Source organism: Pecten maximus, chromosome 9, assembly GCF_902652985.1.
Source record: "Pecten maximus chromosome 9, xPecMax1.1, whole genome shotgun sequence".
Classification (NCBI taxonomy): domain Eukaryota; kingdom Metazoa; phylum Mollusca; class Bivalvia; order Pectinida; family Pectinidae; genus Pecten; species Pecten maximus.
The window spans coordinates 4,178,992-4,199,009 of NC_047023.1; the positions used below are offsets into that span (position 1 = coordinate 4,178,992).

The 20,018-nt window shown below is 38.1% G+C and overlaps 1 protein-coding gene across 3 annotated transcripts in view; it reads right to left on the bottom strand.

The window, feature by feature from the left end:
* The window catches only part of LOC117334433, a 106,412-nt gene that overhangs the window by 38,058 nt on the left and 48,336 nt on the right, over positions 1-20,018 (bottom strand). For all 3 annotated transcript variants that reach the window (XR_004534170.1, XR_004534171.1, XM_033894059.1), the window contains exons 23-37: positions 19,004-19,079; positions 16,012-16,217; positions 15,144-15,228; positions 14,425-14,577; positions 12,417-12,486; positions 9,323-9,397; positions 8,453-8,569; positions 7,421-7,569; positions 7,039-7,113; positions 6,199-6,309; positions 5,174-5,869; positions 4,592-4,730; positions 2,205-2,405; positions 1,665-1,830; positions 58-125 (exon numbers count right to left, since the gene is read on the bottom strand). Coding sequence is in view for 1 of the 3 variants with exons in the window: in XM_033894059.1 (XP_033749950.1) it covers positions 58-125; positions 1,665-1,830; positions 2,205-2,405; positions 4,592-4,730; positions 5,174-5,869; positions 6,199-6,309; positions 7,039-7,113; positions 7,421-7,569; positions 8,453-8,569; positions 9,323-9,397; positions 12,417-12,486; positions 14,425-14,577; positions 15,144-15,228; positions 16,012-16,217; positions 19,004-19,079 (2,387 nt within the window). In the remaining 2 variants the exon portion in view is untranslated. The remainder of the gene's footprint in view (positions 1-57; positions 126-1,664; positions 1,831-2,204; positions 2,406-4,591; positions 4,731-5,173; positions 5,870-6,198; positions 6,310-7,038; positions 7,114-7,420; positions 7,570-8,452; positions 8,570-9,322; positions 9,398-12,416; positions 12,487-14,424; positions 14,578-15,143; positions 15,229-16,011; positions 16,218-19,003; positions 19,080-20,018) is intronic.

Genomic DNA, 20,018 nt, shown 5'->3' on the forward strand with positions numbered 1-20,018 from the left:
TAGAACTTTGGATATTCAGAAATTTTGACAACTTATACCAAGACAATCAATACTAACCATCAGTTATTGAATCTGCACCAGTAAGGGTAGACTTTTTGTTCTTAGACATCAAAGACTTCACCAAACTACAAAAAAAAAAAAAAAAAAAAAAAATAAAAAACACAAGCAATAAAGCAAACATGACAAAAATAAAGTTTTCAACCCAAAAACACATCTGACACATACTGCTATACATTTGAATTGTGTGTTTTTAGTTATACAGTGGATCCCACTTATCATAATACCCTGCTTATTACAATGTACAATATCTTCTCCATACTGTATCAAATTTTCTCATAAATTAAATAAGTGGCAATACTTTTTCAGCTTTAACCCCAGGTAAGTGGCTGTATTTTGTGAGCTGTAACCCCAGGTAAGTGGCTGTATTTTGTTAGCTGTAACCCCAGGTAAGTGGCTGTATTTTGTAACCTGTTACCCCAGGTAAGTGGCTGTATTTTGTAACCTGTTACCCCAGGTAAGTGGCTGTATTTTGTAAGCTGTTACCCCAGGTAAGTGGCTGTATTTTGTAAGCTGTAACCCCAGGTAAGTGGCTATATTTTGTAAGCTGTTACCCTAGGTAAGTGGCTGTATTTTGTAAGCTGTAACCCCAGGTAAGTGGCTGTATTTTGTTAGCTGTAACCCCAGGTAAGTGGCTGTATTTTGTAACCTGTTACCCCAGGTAAGTGGCTGTATTTTGTAAGCTATTACCCCAGATAAGTGGCTGTACTTTGTAAACTGTAACCCCAGGTAAGTGGCTATATTTTGTAACCTGTTACCTCAGGTAAGTGGCTGTATTTTGTTAGCTGTAACCCCAGGTAAGTGGCTGTATTGTGTAAGCTGTTACCCCAGCTAAGTCACTGTATTTGTCATCTGGACAAGTCATTATTATCCTTAATTACATTATTTGAACGAATCACTATTGATGTAATTAGAGGTTTTATTTTTCTTTGTCTATATAGTATACTTGTTGTGCTAATTGAATATTGCAGCCCTTACCTGTTTGACTTCAAGCTAAAACTTTTGTTCACCAGAATTTGTTTTCACCAGAATTAGTAATTTTACAGTATCTTACTTGTATTACACCAGAATAATTAATTTTACAATATATTACTTGTGGTACACAAGAATAATTAATTTTACAGTATATAACTTGTGGTACACTAAAATAATTAATTTTACAGTATATTACCTGTAGAACACCAGAATTAATAATTTTACAGTATATAACTTGTAGTTCACCAGAATTAATAATTTTACAGTATATTAATTATGGTACACCAGAATAATTAATTTTACAGTATATTACTTGTGGTACTCAAGAATAATTAATTTTACAGTATATAACTTGTGGTACACCAGAATAATTCATTTTAAAGTATATAACTTGTGGTTCATCAGAATTGATAATTTTACAGTATATAACTTGTGATACATGACAAATAGAGTGACTATGGAATAGCAAGTCTAGCTCAAGACTTTAAGTTTGTTATATAAGGGTGTTTTAACCAACTTATACAGCAGGCCATGAGAGATTAAGACCCAGTCCAGTTCTGCTACATCTCTAATCAGTAAACAATCCTTCGACTCCCTAACTTTGTAACAGTTTAAGTCATAATTGTGTGTACCTGGTTTTACCAGCTCCTCCCAAGCCCACCAACATTAGTTTGGTACGTTTACAGTCCGTCGACCCTGTCAGCAGACGTTTAAGGTAGGCATACGTTGTCCTAAACCCCCGATCCCTGATCTCCTTCGGAGGAGTCTTCAGCACAGGACAGTCATCAAGGCCCAATTCTGGTAGAATGTACATGTTAATTAGGCAAATCGGAAATTGTAAGACTAGAAAGATTACACTGAAGATCACATCAATATGGCGGCAATGCTGGTCATTGATTAAATCACAGAGGAATCAGTCAGCATATGGCTTTATAATAATGTGGGGCATTGATAACCAAAAACCAAGAAATTCATAGCAGACAATTTTTTTTTTAAATTATAAATTTTCTATACATTGATTTTTTTTCAGTATTGGATATGTGGGGGAATCTAGTATTAAAATGTAATTTCTGAGATAATTTGTAATCTACTGGGAAGTGGTAATGGTTCAAATATTAACAGGATGAATGAACCAACTTTCCTTCCATTATGATAGTCCTAGTTTGGCTTACCTGTTAGGGGACAACGCCCTATCTCAGCTGATATGGACAACAGATTGGGATTACTGTTCAGGTGGAGTTTCTGTAAATTGATCAACTTTTTGATATCATCAGGTATCGAGATGATACCTTGGTAACTGAGGTCCAACTCAACCAGAGATCGCATTCCAAATATCTCCTCAGGGACTCCGCCGAATGGTAAGGATTGGTCATCTGTTATAGAACAGTAAAATAATTACGACCAAAAAAGTCTACAAAGCAAAAGTATTGCCCACAGCTGCTTACAATTAAACATCTAAAATTTTACATAAAGCCTGCAGAAACAATCTCCAGAAAGGAGAACCTCCGAGAGCCAGTGTCAGGTATATCGCACTCGTGAAAAATATCAAAATATTAGCCGCACGAGTGAAATATATTTGGTATTACTGAAGACACTGTTAGATATTCTGTTTATTACATTTTTTATCAACGAAAAACCTACCCCGCATGCTAACTAGGCCTACAGCGAAAGTTTGCGTACAAAAAAAGTAGTTCCCCCTGTCCAGGTGCTGACATATATGTCAGGCTTTCTGATTGGTCAATTATTTTGGTATTTTCTAATCATTAATTTGATTGTTCAAATCAGCAAAAGTGATGAAAAATATGATATTCTTCACTAGTGAAAAATATCACTTTATAGAATGAACAATTTTTGATATTTCACTGGTAAAAATGTAATAAACATTGGTTATCTCCATGGTTCAATTTTAATCTAGGACCATGGAATTTGGCATTGTTCAAACTTTCTCTGTTTCATGATATTCATAAAATCTGAAGAAATGATCACACCAGTACAAATATTTTCTATGGAAAGGTTTATTGGTGACCTTCACCTTCAATCCATGTCGCGGTGACCTTCATCCACAGTCACTTTGGAATTTAAGTGTTATTGTTTTATTCAATCATGATATCCACCTAGAACCTGACTGACTTTAAACAAGAGATCCCAAAGGGATTTTGGAACCCACCATTGCATTTATAGATCGTCATTGAGTCAACGAAGGTACATAAAACTGATATTTTCTCTACTTTCAATTTTTCTTCTTAATCATAAATCCATCAAAAACTCTTTGAGAAATCATAACTGACATCAGTAATTTCCAATATGGCCACCCGTCAGCCATTTTATTTCTCTGATCCGTCTCTAAATCAAATGGACAGAACAGTCGAGACACTGATGGAATCCTACATATCAATTTCTAAAGAAATAATTATAAGTGTAAAAAACTGTCAAAATCCAAGATGGCCACCTGTTAGCCATTCTATTTTTGATATCAGTCTCAAAACTAAATGGGCACAACTAGGGACCACCTACACATTGAATTTCAGAAGTGTCTTTCCTGTACTTCTAAAGAAATAGCACTAGCTTTAACAATACTTTTTGCCTTCTTTGGTTCAAGACCATGCAGTCTCAAAACTGTACGGGTACAACTTGTGACTATAGGGGAAACCTACATATGAAGTTGGAGAAATATCCTTCCAGTATTTCTCAAGAAAAAGTGATAACAAGGATTGTAAACAGACAGACAATGGAAATAAGGCAATTCAGCTAATCCACCATCTGATTTTACTAATCCACCATCTGATTTTACTAATCCACCAGCTGATTTTACTAATCCACCAGCTGATTTTACTAATCCACCAGCTGATTTAGCTAATCCATTATCTGATTTGGCTGATCCATCATCTGATTTGGCTTATTCATCATCTGATTTGGCTGATCCATCATCTGATTTGGCTGATCCATCATCTGATTTGGCTAATCCACCATCTGATTTGGCTGATCCATCATCTGATTCGGCTTATTCATCATCTGATTTGGCTAATCCACCCTCTGATTTGGCTAATCCACTATCTGATTTGGCTAATCCATTATCTGATTTGGCTAATCCACTATCTGATTTGGCTAATCCATTATATGATTTGGCTAATCCACCCTCTGATTCGGTTAATCCACCATCTGATTATGGTGGGTTATATGCAGATCCAAGAAATAAACCAACAGATAGGTACAACTTCAGTATGTGATGACTACATCCACAAAGTTTTTACGAAAACTGTCTGGATAAAATCCCTACACAGACAGACAGATGGACAAAAGGACAACCTAATTGCAGTATTCCCTTTGTTGCAGGGGTATAATAAAAGGATGGCTAGATAGACAGAAAAAAGGATGGACAGACAGACAGAAAAAAGGATTGACAGATAGACAGAAAAAAGGATGGACAGACAGACAGAAAAAGGATGGACAGATAGACTGAAAAATAGGATGGACAGACAAAGAGACACCATTTCATCCTGTAGACTTTTAAAATATTCTGTTTTAGCATTTTTTATGAATCGTTCCGCTGAATAGTTACCTGGAGGATCTGTTCCAATGTATCCCAGCCTTGGAAAGATGGAGAACAGACTGGCATTGACCTTAGCTATCTCATGTGTGTCCAGCGTCCCACTCTTATCTAGGTCAAACAGTTTGAACATATCCTCCTCACCCATAACCTGGAAAGGGACAAACAAATCTCTATATGTACATCACGCTACTCGTTACAGGTCTCCGGTGAAAACATTTACAATTAATCATGGTTAATACAATTGTAACAAAATCACAAATGAAAGAACTTTATCAAAGTATTTCTAGAAACAGAGAAATTGTGTTGATGGATTAATCTATGATTTATATGTGAGACATTAAAATGTTTGTCCCGACATATGCCCAATGTCAGCACTTTAAACTTGTGGGCGGGAAAGCCGGAGTACCCGGAGAAAAACCACCGGCCTACAGTCAGTACCTGGCAACTGCCCCACGTAGGTTTCGAACTCGCAACCCAGAGGCGGAGGGCTTGTGATAAAGTGTAGGGACACCTTAACCACTCGGCCACCGCGGCGCCCTGCCTGGATGTGAATACCTTGTCCAGTGTCTAGTTAACACATTAGTAACAAACCTCAGGGTTGGCGTTGATCCACCTCTTGATGCCTTCGCTCTCGAGAAAAGTCACGAAGTTCTCCTTTGATAGCAGGAGGTTGGTCTTGTTGTCCATCCATTTGATCCCGGTCAGCGAGAGCTTGGTCAGGGATTTCAAATTCTTCATTGTCTTAGGAAGAACTGTCAGACAATTTCCATTCAGACTGAGTTCCTTCAGCCTTTGCAAGTGTCCAATAGTATCTGGCAGACTCTTTAACAACAAGTTGTTTAATCGTAGAACCTGAAGATTTCCCATGTGGGCTAGAGCAGACGGCAGTTTCACCATCCGGTTATTACTGATGTCTAAGTGGGTTAGTTCTGTACAGGAGTACAAGGCAGACGGAAGTTCTAAGAGATCATTGTCTGCCAGACACAGCTCTTTCAGGAACCTGCATTTCACTATGGTGTCTGGTACAACTTCAAGGAAGTTCTCTGGTAGGGAAAATTTACATAAATTTGGGAGATCTTCAAACGCTGTTTTCTGGATAGTCTCCAGATGGTTGTTGGATTTCACAATCTGACTGATAAAGGGTTTGTATCCTTGAAAAACATTTGTCTGAAATTCTGACAAGTTCACTTCAGGCTCGAGGCAAGCCACATGTCCAGGGCACAGAAAGGCGCCATCTTTGACTTTTAGGCCACATTTGTTACTACGCTTAAGCAGGCTGCTCAACGACTAAAAGAAAAATTGTCATGAAAAATTGTCTGGATTTCATACAAACATGTTTATTGATCTATATTCAAAATGATCTTATCATGATGAAACACTGATAACGTAATTTAAGGTAAATGTCCAACATTGGGCAGAGGGCCTTGATTTACATCTGAGTTTTGATATATCAACACGACTGGACATGGAAACTACCATGTAGACAAAAAAGAGTGAAATACAGGTACAGTAGTGTTATTCATTTTCTTGTTTACAGATATCAGATACAAATGTGATATAAAAACTTCAACCAAATCAGCTGTTCTAACATGTGATTCCTGGACAGCTATACTTACACCTGTAGAAGGTGCTTTCTTACTCCAGGATTCTGCACCAAGTTCTTCTCCAAAAGAAACAGCCATGTAGATAGCTGCCATTCTAAGGATCCTTTGGACTCCATATGACATCTAGAAAACCAGGAAACATAATTAACAACACAAACGCACATTACCTCTCCTTGTAGGATACAGCAAAAAAAAAACAAAAAAAAAACGTAAACACAATCAGTTATCTCCCTTTGTAGGATACAGCATTAAAACAAACACTCATATGGCATCCCTTTTGATTTTCCACACTTTTGGCCAGCTAAGTAACATTGATGAGTTTCAGAGGGTTGAATCAGCTGTATGGTACAGCTTTTACTTACTTTAACTTAATTTTTGCTTACTTAATTCAATTCTTGCATTAAATTTTCATTTATGTGCATTGTTTTTAAAATCTTTTCTGGATACAGAACTTCATACTTCAATCTACATTTTTATCCAATGGGGGATCACTTCCTGGCAATTATCATTAAAAGAACAAGCATTCTAAGAGTAATACATGTCCCCTTCTGTCCCCCACTAAAAATAGTAATAGTGACCTTGACCCAAAAACCTTGAAACTCAAGCTTGATCTGTAGCTAAGCATTCTGAAGTTACATACCAATTTTTATAAACATAACTCGAAGCTTGGCCGAGAAAAATGTGGAAAACAGTGGACAGACAGACGGAAAGACAGATGGATGGGGAGGAAGTCGCAATTATTGTTCCCGGTTTTCACTGGTAGGGAACTATTAAGGAGGCTGACTTTCTTATCAGTTAGGAGGATGACTAAGTCTCCTGCAAATGAGTGTAGCATAAAGCCTTAACACTTACAAAGTTTTTTGGTAGGTCCTTGACATGAGCAGGAGCTAACTCGGCAAACAGCTGATCAAACGGTGGCAAGTCCACCTGGAAGGTAAATTGTAGGATTTCATGTTCTCTCTCAATAAAAAAGACCTGTTTAAAAGACTTTCTATCAAAATGAATGAATTATTTAACAAGGTAAACATATTATATATAACAATGATGATGACAGGAGGACCCAAAATGTGATTACATCATCAAAGTTTGTGTAGACACAACATACTGTTTTGTAATTTATTGGCACCAGAGATGAGACTGTGTATTACATCATCAAAGTTTGTGTAGACATAACATACTGTTTTGTAATATATTGAGACTGTGTATTTCATCATCAAAGTTTGTGTAGATTTACCTTTTTGTAGTGGGATAAGATGACATGGGTGCACCAGATGAGGTAGTCAGGTAGTTTTGTTTTTTCGTATTCTGAAGCTGGAATGCCATCACCATTAACTAAATGTATATAGTTGACTGGTGGCCACCTGTCTGCTTCAATCTCTGTCACTGTAACACGCACCAATGAAATATTCTTGTTATTATATTGATCAACAACTTATCTCTCTAAATCTCCTCCCCTGATATCCAGTTACTATGATTACCTCCCCTGATATCCAGTTTCTATCATTAACTCCCCTGATATCCAGTTACTATAATTACCTCCCCTGATATCCTATTACTATGATTACCTCCCCTGATATCCAGTTACTATAATTACCTCCCCTGATATCCAGTTACTATAATTACATCCCCTGATATCCAGTTACTATAATAACCTCCCCTGATATCCAGTTACTATGATTACTTCCCCTGATATCCAGTTTATAATATTACCTCCTCTGATATCCAGTTTCTATGATTACCTCCCCTGATATCCAGTTTCTATGATTACTTCCCCTCATATCCAGTTACTATGATTACCTCCCCTCATATCCTTTTACTATGATTACCTCCCCTGATATCCAGTTGCTATTATTATCTCCCCTGATATCCAGTTACTATAATTACCTCCCCTGATATCCAGTTTCTATGATTACCTCCCCTGATATTCAGTTACTATGATTACTTCCCCTGATATCCAGTTTATATGATTACCTCCCCTGATATCCAGTTTCTATGATTACCTCCCCTGATATATAGTTTCTTTGATTACCTCCCCTGATATCCAGTTACTATGATTACCTCCCCTGTTACCCTGTTACTATGATTACCTCCCCTGATAGTTACCTCCCCTGATACTCAGTTTCTGTGATCAGTGAGCTATACCTACAGCTAATGATCTATTGAAGAGCTGTTGAACTATCAGTGAGCCATACCTACAGCTACAGTTTAAGGAACTATCGGTGAGCTATACATACAGTTTAAGAAACTATTAGTGAGCTTTACGTACAGTTTAAGGAACAAGTTGGATAGTACAGCTGACTCTCTCGGTCCTTTACCAGTGCCATCGTAGGGTAGAGGATGTTATTAACACTTAAACTCTTTGGTAGTAATACTCCAGCTGAACCTGTGTAATGAAATGTACAGGAGGATTTTGAAATTACACACTTTTTAACATATATCCTAAAATGGGAATCTATCCAGAGTGCATCTTAATCTGTATGCAAGGATCTTTGGAGAAAATGTCAATTTCTAATGAAATTGTTTATCCAATGAAAAGTATTAAAAATCACTGACTTAATATAATATGAAGAACTAACCTTTTAATAAAAACACTATTGAGCAAGAGAAAAGTTTTTTGCTGCTACACATAATATCGATTTATTTACTTAGTTCAGGTTTTCCAGAGTGCATATCAATCTGTTTGCAAGGATCTTTGGAGAAAATGTCAATTTCTAATGAATTTTTTTATCCAATGAAAAGTATTTAAAATCACTGACTTAATATAAAATAATATATATAATATCATATGAAGAACAAACCTTTTAAAAAAACACTATTGAGCCACAGGAAAGTTTTTTGCTGCTACACATAATATCGATTTATTTACTTAGTTCAGGTTAATATCAAAACTGTGAAATAAAAAATTAAGCTCAAACAAAATTGAATATAGAAGATTATTACATAAGAGCAATAATGAAATAGATGCCTTACAATCTTTGTTTTTTAATTATCTTTAGTATGAAGATTTCAAGCTGAATAATCGTGTTCTTTTTTTTACTAGAATAAGGGACGTACTTTTATAAGACCAAGATACAAATGGATGTTTACATCAAACAAAAAACAAAGTGTTGCATTTCGTAGTGAATGAAAAACTCACCTGAAAATTGTTTGATTCTCTTCATCATGAGTTCTTCCATTGAGGCATACATCATTGTCATCTGTCTCTCAGGCTCTACAAAGATACAAATCATACAGGATACAAGTCATACAGGGGCTAATCATACAGGATACAAGTCATACAGGGGGCTAGTTATACAGGATACAAGTCATACAGGAGGCTAGTCATACAGGGGGCTAGTCATACAGGGGGCTAGTCATACAGGAGGCTAGTCATACAGGGGGCTAGTCAAACAGGGGGCTAGTCATACAGGGGGCTAGTCATACATGATACAAGTCATACAGGATACAAGTCATACAGAAAAAAAGTCATACAGGATACAAGTCATACAGGGGGCTAGTCATACAGGATACATATCATACAGGAGGCTAGTCATACAGGGGGCTAGTCATACAGGATACATATACAGGATACAAGTCATACATGATACAAGTCATACAGGAGGCTAGTCATACAGGGGGCTAGTCATACTTGATACAAGTCATACAGGATACAAGTCATACAGGGGGCTAGTCATACAGGATACAAATCATACAGGATACAAGTCATACAGGATACAAGTCATACAGGATACAAGTCATACTGGGGGCTAGTCATACAGGATACAAGTCATACAGGGGGCTATTCATACAGGAGGCTATTCATACAGGAGGCTAGTCATACAGAATACAAGTCATACAGGGGGCTATTCATACAGGAGGCTAGTCATACAGGGGGCTAGTCAAACAGGATACAAGTCACACAGGATACAAGTCATACAGGACACAAGTCATACAGGGGGCTATTCATACAGGAGGCTATTCATACAGGAGACTAGTCATACAGGATACAAGTCATAAAGGATACAAGTCATACAGAAAAAAAGTCATACAGGATACAAGTCATACAGGATACAAATCATACAGGATACAAGTCATACAGGATACAAGTCATACATGATACAAGTCATACATGACCCTAAGTCATACAGGACACAAGTCATACATGATACAAGTCATACAGGATACAAGTCACACAGGATAAAAGACATACAGGATACAAGTCATACAGGGGGCTAGTCATACAGGATACAAGTCATACAGGGGGCTAGTCATACATGATACAAGTCATACATGACCCTAAGTCATACAGAATACAAGTCATACATGATACAAGTCATACAGGACACAAGTCATACATGATACAAGTCATACAGGATACAAGTCATACAGGATACAAGACATACAGGATACAAATCATACAGGATACAAGACATACAGGATACAAATAATACAGGATACAAGTCATACAGGGGGCTAGTCATACAGGATACAAGTCATACAGGGGGCTAGTCATACAGGGGGCTAGTCATACAGGATACAAGTCACACAGGATACAAGTCATACAGGATACAAGTCATACAGGGGGCTAGTCATACAGGATACAAGTCATACATGATACAAGTCATACAGGATACAAGACATACAGGATACAAGTCATACAGGATACAAGTCATACAGGACACAAGTCATACATGATACAAGTCATACAGGAGGCTAGTCATACAGGGGGCTAGTCATACAGGGGGCTAGTTATACTGGATACAAGTCATACAGGATACAAGACATACAGGATACAAGACATACAGGATACAAATCATACAGGATACAAGTCATACAGGAGGCTAGTCATACAGGACACAAGTCATACAGGGGGCTAGTCATACAGGGGGCTAGTCATACAGGGGGCTAGTTATACTGGATACAAGTCATACAGGATACAAGACATACAGGATACAAGACATACAGGATACAAATCATACAGGATACAAGTCATACAGGAGGCTAGTCATACAGGACACAAGTCATACAGGGGGCTAGTCATACAGGGGGCTAGTCATACAGGACACAAGTCATAAAGGGGGCTAGTCATACAGGATACAAATCATACAGGATACAAGTCATACACTACAAACAGGAAATTCTACAACTCAAACCCCCTTACTTTTTCAAGACAAAAACGTACATTACAATCATTGTTCTTAACCAATGAATATTACAAGTTGAAAAATAATTACTGAACTTTATAGTTAAAGTTATATCTGACATTACTAGTGAAATCTCTGTCCCAATGTCTAACTTATATCTGACATTACTTGTGAAATCTATGTTCCAATATCTTATATCTGACATTACTTGTGAAATCTCTGTCCCAATGTTTAACTTATATCTGACATTACTTGTGAAATCTCTGTCCCATTGTCTAACTTATACCTGACTTACTTGTGAAATCTCTGTCCCAATGTCTAACTTATACCTGACTTACTTGTGAAATCTCTGTCCCAATGTCTAACTTATATCTGACATTACTTGTGAAATCTCTGTCTCAATATCTAACTTATATCTGACATGACTTGTGAAATCTCTGTCCCAATGTCTAACTTATATCTGACATTACTTGTGAAATCTCTGTCCCAATGTCTAACTTATATCTGACATTACTTGTGAAATCTCTGTCCCAATGTCTAACTTATATCTGACATAACTTGTGAAACCTCTGTCCCAATGTCTAACTTTTATCTGACATAACTTGTGAAATCTCTGTCCCAATGTCTAACTTATATCTGACATAACTTGTGAAATCTCTGTCCCAATATCTAACTTATATCTGACATTACTTGTTAAATCTCTGTCCCAATATCCACTTTGTATCTGACATTACTTGTTAAATCTCTGTCCCAATGTCTAATTTATATCTGACATTACTTGTGAAATCTCTGTCCCAATGTCTAATTTATATCTGACATTACTTGTGAAATCTCTGTCCCAATGTCTGATTTATATCTGGCATGACTTGTGAAATCTCTGTCTCAATATCTAACTTATATCTGACATAACTTGTGAAATCTCTGTCCCAATGTCTAATTTATATCTGACATTACTTGTGAAATCTCTGTCCCAATGTCTGATTTATATCTGGCATGACTTGTGAAATCTCTGTCTCAATATCTAACTTATATCTGACATAACTTGTGAAATCTCTGTCCCAATGTCTAACTGAGGTAAGAAGTGATACTATATAAGATATATCTTACTTGTTGGAAAGGCCGGACAGCAGTGAACTATACCGAGGCTCTTCTCAGCATCATCTACTTTTCCCATAGGCTACAAACATAAGGAGGAATGAATACTGTCCAAACGACTAGTAACTGGTATACAATATATACGTGATATTTAAATGCTTCAGGATGTTTGTCAATTAGCCAATTCATATTTTTGATTATGTAATTGTTTAAGGACACACCCATTCTGAAGTGGAGATCTATGGAGGCAGAGATACCTTAAGCAGAAAAGCTTTGGTGTGATTTTACTTTATATACATTCCTATGCAAGGAATTCATTTTTTTACATTATCAATATGAATATATTTATATGTATATCAAACATAAAGATAAACATTTAACAGCACGTCTTCAGTACATTTGTCAGACATTGCCCATTTTTTTTTCACAATTATACATTAATTGCTCTAAAACAGTCTTAAGAATCTCCAGGATTCCACTACACTACTAAGATAATGTATTGTCAAATTTCTTTTTCTTCATGTATAACACAAAGGTGTTGATACAGGGGTCCACCTAATATCCACTAAGGTGTGGATACAGGGGTCCACCTAATATCAACTAAGGTGTGGATACAGGGGTCCACCTAATATCCACTTAGGTGTGGATACAGGGGTCCACCTAATATCCACTAAGGTGTGGATACAGGGGTCCACCTAATATCCACTAAGGTGTGGATACAGGGGTCCACCTAATATCAACTAAGGTGTGGATACAGGGGTCCACCTAATATCCACTTAGGTGTGGATACAGGGGTCCACCTAATATCCACTAAGGTGTGGATACAGGGGTCCACCTAATATCCACTAAGGTGTGGATACAGGGGTCCAACTAATATCCACTAAGGTGTGGATACAGGGGTCCACCTAATATCCACTGAGATGTGGATACAGGGGTCCACCTAATATCCACTTAGGTGTGGATACAGGGGTCCACCTAATATCCACTAAGGTGTGGATACAGGGGTCCACCTAATATCCACTAAAGTGTGGATACAGGGTTCCACCTAATATCCACTTAGGTGTGGAAACAGGGGTCCGCTTAATATCCACTAAGGTGTGGATACAGGGGTCCACCTAATATCCACTAAGGTGTGGATACAGGGGTCCACCTAATATCCACTAAGGTGTGGATACAGGGGTCCATCTAATATCCACCAAGGTGTGGATACAGGGGTCCATGTAATATCCACTAAGATGTGGATACAGAGGTCCACCTAATATCTACAGAGATTGGATACGGGGTCCACCTAATATCCACTAAGGTGTGGATACAGGGGTCCACCTAATATCCACTAAGGTGTGGATACAGGGGTCCACCTAATATCCACTAAGATGTGGATACAGGGGTCCACCTAATATCCACTAAGGTGTGGATACAGGGGTCCACCTAATATCCACTAAGGTGTGGATACAGGGGTCCACCTAATATCCACTAAGGTGTGGATACAGGGGTCCACCTAATATCCACTAAGGTGTGGATACAGGGGTCCACCTAATATCCACTAAGGTGTGGATACAGGGGTCCACCTAATATCCACTAAGATGTGGATACAGGGGTCCACCTAATATATACTAAGATGTGGATACAGGGGTCCACCTAATATCCACTAAGATGTGGATACAGGGGTCCATCTAATATCCACTAAGGTGTGGATACAGGGGTCCATCTAATATCCACTAAGGTGTGGATACAGGGGTCCACCTAATATCCACTTAGGTGCGGGTACAGGGGTCCACCTAATATCCACTAAGGTGTGGATACAGGGGTCCACCTAATATCCACTAAGATGTGGATACATGGGTCCACCTAATATCCACTAAGGTGTGGATACAGGGGTCCACCTAATATCCACTAAGGTGTGGATACAGGGGTCCACCTAATATCCACTAAGGTGCGGGTGGGTGGACAAAGAGGTGCACAGGGTATGCCAAGTATCCACTAAAATGTAAAATCAAGAAAAACGATGAGACATCAATACCATCCAATGAGGTGCCGAGACCAGGAACTTGATGTCGCCATCTTTGGTGTCGGCCGTGAGGGTGAGTGTCAATGGATGTTGATCAGTAGAGAGACTGTAGACCTGGCGATCATTCTTTTTTACATAAATATTTGAGGTGAACGAAACACCGATCTGCAAAAAAACATTTAACATTATTTCCAACTTGAGTCTGATAAGGATGCAGGCCTCCTAATAAAACCAGCACTATCTAATTACAAGATGAATACATGATTTGTATGTCTAATGGTGTAAGTATATATAGTAATTATGTTCCAAGCAATCTTCAGAATCACTAAAGTTTCTGTATTTAAAAAAATTAAATCCCCATGGTAATAGTATGGAGCCAATTTGTATGTTATAAACATGTTAAAGTGTTAATGCATTGCAAATCAAATCAGCAAAATTTACAATGCTGAAGTACAAGGCCTTGTTTTGTTAATGTCTTATTTTAGTTTAGGTTGTCCATTATAGGTCAAGGTATCAAACATAACAGTTAACATTCAACTTTTATAATTAATTATCAAAAAATGCCATAATTGGTGTCATGATTGTCATCATGATACCATGATTACTCCACGACACATTTCTACCATTTTAACAGCTTACCACAGAATACAGAATCTAGTTTTATTTTTTACCACCACTGTTTTTTTCTTTGCTGAGATTACTGAAATAACAACACAGATGACAATACCAACCTTCTTTCCCACTAGGGTGAATTCCAACTGGTCGCCGATTTTACACTTTGGCAATGTAGATGTGTATTTTATCTTTTTGTGGGTTCTTTAAAAGAAAAAAAAGTAAAGATACCACCAGACAAATTACCACTAATATTGCCAAACATTACTCCAGTTAACAAGATTGATCAGCTGTATATTTAGCCTGAGTTTCCTCTGACCTTGACACCATGTCTGGTACCAAGAATGTGAAGTGGCCGCGGTGGCCGAGTGCTTGTGTCCCGACACTTTAATACTAGCCCTCCACCTCTGGGTGGCGAGTTCGAAACCTACGTGAGGCAGTTGCCAGGTACTGACCGTATGCCGGTGGTTTTTCTCCGGGTACTCTGGCTTTCCTCCACCTCCAAAACCAGGCACGTCCTTAAATGACCCTGGCTATTAATAGGATGTTAAACAAAAATAAATCTAAACCAACCCAAACCAAAAGGTGTCAGAGAATTCCACGTTTTCATATAGTAGTGCACTCTGGCCCTACACCAGACATGGTGTCAGGGCCAGAGGAAACTCGGGCTAAACCAGACATGGTGTCAGGGCCAGAGGAAACTTGGGCTAATATGTAGGTATACATATGTAACACATATTGTTTGTTTTGTATTGTCATACTCGTAAAATGCATTTTATCCAGAAACACCTCACTGCCATTTAAAAGTTTTATCACCAATTTGACATATCCAGGATCAACTGCAAAGTGTTGCCATGTGGTCAATATCTAATTCAGATAATTAATACTTCTACATGGCCTAATTAGGAATTAACGATCAAGAAGATAATTTTCATACAAGTCACATATACTGTTTATCAAATAATGGGAGATAACTCCTGGACTTACTTTGTCAACAACACGGACAAGTTGGCAGTGTCAGACAATATCACCATGCTGACCACTCGACAGTAGCACATGGAGAGAATGAATGGAAACTCGTAGGTGTACTTCTTGTCATTGGTGAATTCCAAGATACATGTTGATTTCTGAATTTCTGGCGAGCCACCCGACTGCTTGGACTTGAAGCACGGTTGTACCAGAGAATGAGCATCCTACACCAGGAAAATTAGAATTAATATCCAGGCAATAAAATACACGATAAAAATTAAACTGTGTAAAAATAAAGTCCAAGTGAGAGCTTACACATTTAACCCCCTCTTTCTCCATCAGTAAATTGTAATAATGGGCAGATATCACTACCTGTAATATTTCTTTCCAAAGTGGTCAAAGGGGACCTTTAACTTTGACTATAAAAATCAGGTGTATAATATACTGTTATTATGCTACTACATATTGTATAGGTAATTCTTAAGGCATTCAAGATATATCTTGTTCACAAGTTGTGTGCTAGTGACAGAGATTTAGATTCTCACATGCAGATGCAAAGCGATCTTTTACTAATTAAGTGCATGGAAGGTATTATAAAATTCATTTTGTTTTTGGCTGATAAATTTTTTTAAAATACCTCAAAGTTTTCTTGTGACAAGATATCCCAGTCAGGGATCTTGGCATCCACTATTGATTGATTTTTATTTGTTCTATGAAAGACTGATCTATTCTCTATGTTAATAATTTGATAACATGGGAAAATATACATAATGAAATCTAAGATCGAGATATCCAAGAAGAATTTACTATGAATGAGAAATAGCAATATCAAACTTCAACAGTTGGAAATTTTGTTATCTGGATCAGGCTCAAAGTTAAATAGCAACAAATAGGGATCAAACCTACATAATCATGAAGTTTGAGAAAAATTCTTCCAGTACTTCTGGAGAATTAGTGATAAAAAACTTCAATTGTTAAAATCAAAGATGGCAGCCTGTCAACCATTTTGTTATCTGGCTAAGACTCAAAATTTAATGGGCACAACGAGGGATCAAAGGGAACCTACATATGAAGTTTGAGGAAAATCTATCCAGCATTCTCAGAAAATAGAGATAAAAATGATTGCTTTTCATGTCTGATGATGGTGGTTTAACATATAATCTGGCAAGAAAACCATTGAATCAACAATGACATGGGCTGACCCTGGCTGTGTATAGACGACAGTGTGTAGCTAGTGTGTCCTGTATACTGATAACTTGGTATGAATCGTGGTATGAATCGTGGTATGAAACGTGGTATGAACCGTGGTATGAATCGTGGTATGAAACGTGGTATGAACCGTGGTATGAATCGTGGTATGAAACGTGGTATGAATCGTGGTATGAATCGTGGTATGAATGAATCGTGGTATGAATCGTGGTATGAGCCGTGGTATGAACCGTGGTATGAACCGTGGTATGAACCGTTGTATGAGCCGTGGTATGAATCGTGGTATGAATCGTGGTATGAATGAATCGTGGTATGAACCGTGGTATGAACCGTTGTATGAATTGTGGTATGAACCGTGGTATGAACCGTGGTATGAATCGTGGTATGAACCGTTGTATGAATCGTGGTATGAACCGTGGTATGAATCGTGGTATGAGCCGTGGTATGAACCGTGGTATGAACCGTGGTATGAACCGTTGTATGAATGAATCGTGGTATGAATTGTGGTATGAACCGTGGTATGAACCGTGGTATGAATCGTGGTATGAACCGTGGTATGAACCGTGGTATGAACCGTTGTATGAATGAATCGTGGTATGAATTGTGGTATGAACCGTTGTATGAATCGTGGTATGAATCGTGGTATGAACCGTGGTATGAATTGTGGTATGAACCGTTGTATGAATGAATCGTTGTATGAATCGTGGTATGAACCGTGGTATGAATTGTGGTATGAACCGTTGTATGAATTGTGGTATGAACCGTTGTATGAATTGTGGTATGAACCGTTGTATGAATTGTGGTATGAACCGTTGTATGAATTGTGGTATGAACCGTTGTATGAATTGTGGTATGAACCGTTGTATGAATCGTGGTATGAACCGTGGTATGAACCGTGGTATGAACCGTTGTATGAATTGTGGTATGAACCGTTGTATGAATCGTGGTATGAACCGTGGTATGAACCGTGGAATGAACCGTTGTATGAATCGTGGTATGAATCGTGGTATGAATCGTGGTATGAACCGTGGTATGAATCGTGGTATGAGCCGTGGTATAAACCGTGGTATGAACCGTTGTATGAGCCGTGGTATAAACCGTGGTATGAATCGTGGTATGAATCGTGGTATGAATCGTGGTATGAACCGTGGTATGAATCGTGGTATGAATCGTGGTATGAATGAATCGTGGTATGAATCGTGGTATGAATCGTGGTATGAGCCGTGGTATGAATCGTGGTATGAACCGTTGTATGAATTGTGGTATGAACCGTTGTATGAATTGTGGTATGAACCGTTGTATGAATTGTGGTATGAACCGTTGTATGAATTGTGGTATGAACCGTTGTATGAATTGTGGTATGAACCGTTGTATGAATCGTGGTATGAACCGTGGTATGAACCGTGGTATGAACCGTTGTATGAATCGTGGTATGAACCGTGGTATGAACCGTGGAATGAACCGTGGTATGAATCGTGGTATGAGCCGTGGTATAAACCGTGGTATGAACCGTTGTATGAGCCGTGGTATAAACCGTGGTATGAATCGTGGTATGAATCGTGGTATGAATCGTGGTATGAACCGTGGTATGAATGAATCGTGGTATGAATCGTGGTATGAATCGTGGTATGAGCCGTGGTATGAATCGTGGTATGAATCATTGTATGAATCGTGGTATGAAATATGGTATGAATCGTGGTATGAATCATGGTTTGAACCGTGGTATGAATCTAGGTGTGAATCGTGGTATGAATCGTGGTATGAACCATGGTATGAATCGTTGTATGAATCACTGACTTACTGTTAGGACCTTTATACAGTGAGGACACACTCCACAGTAGGAACACAGGCTGAGTTTATGTTGGCACATACAATGTCTGTAAAGAGGGAAACATTCAATAAATTATCTCAATGTTTTGTTTCCTTTCACATATTATCAATTAATCAAATCACTAACGCATACAATTATTCAATAACATGTCCTATACACTTATTCACCAACACGTCCAATAAAGTCAGTCACCAACACATTCAATACACTTATTCACCAACACGTCCAATAAAGTCAGTCACCAACAAGTCCAATACACTTATTCACCAACACGTCAAATACACTTAGTTACCAACACGTCCAATACACTTAGTTACCAACACGTCCAATACACTTAGTTACCAACACATCCAATACACTTAGTTACCAACACGTCCAATATACTTAGTCACCAACACGTCCAATACACTTGGTCACCTGTTTAAACACGTCCAATACACTTAGTCATCAACATGTCCAATACACTTAGTCACCAACACGTCTAATACACTTAGTCACCAACACGTCCAATACACTTAGTCACCAACACGTCCAATACACTTAGTTACCAACACGTCCAATACACTTAGTCACCAACACGTCCAATACACTTAGTCACCAACACGTCCAATACACTTAGTTACCAACACGTCCAATACACTTAGTCACCAACACGTCCAATACACTTAGACACCAACACGTCCAATACACTTAGTCACCAACACGTCCAATACACTTAGTCACCAACACGTCCAATACACTTAGTTACCAACACATCCAATAAACTAAGTCACCATCACATCCAATACACTTAGTCACCAACACGTCCAATACACTTAGTCACCAACACGTCCAATACACTTAGTCACCAACACGTCCAATACACTTAGTTACCAACACGTCCAATACACTTAGTCACCAACACGTCCAATACACTTAGTCACCAACACATCCAATACACTTAGTTACCAACACGTCCAATACACTTAGACACCAACACGTCCAA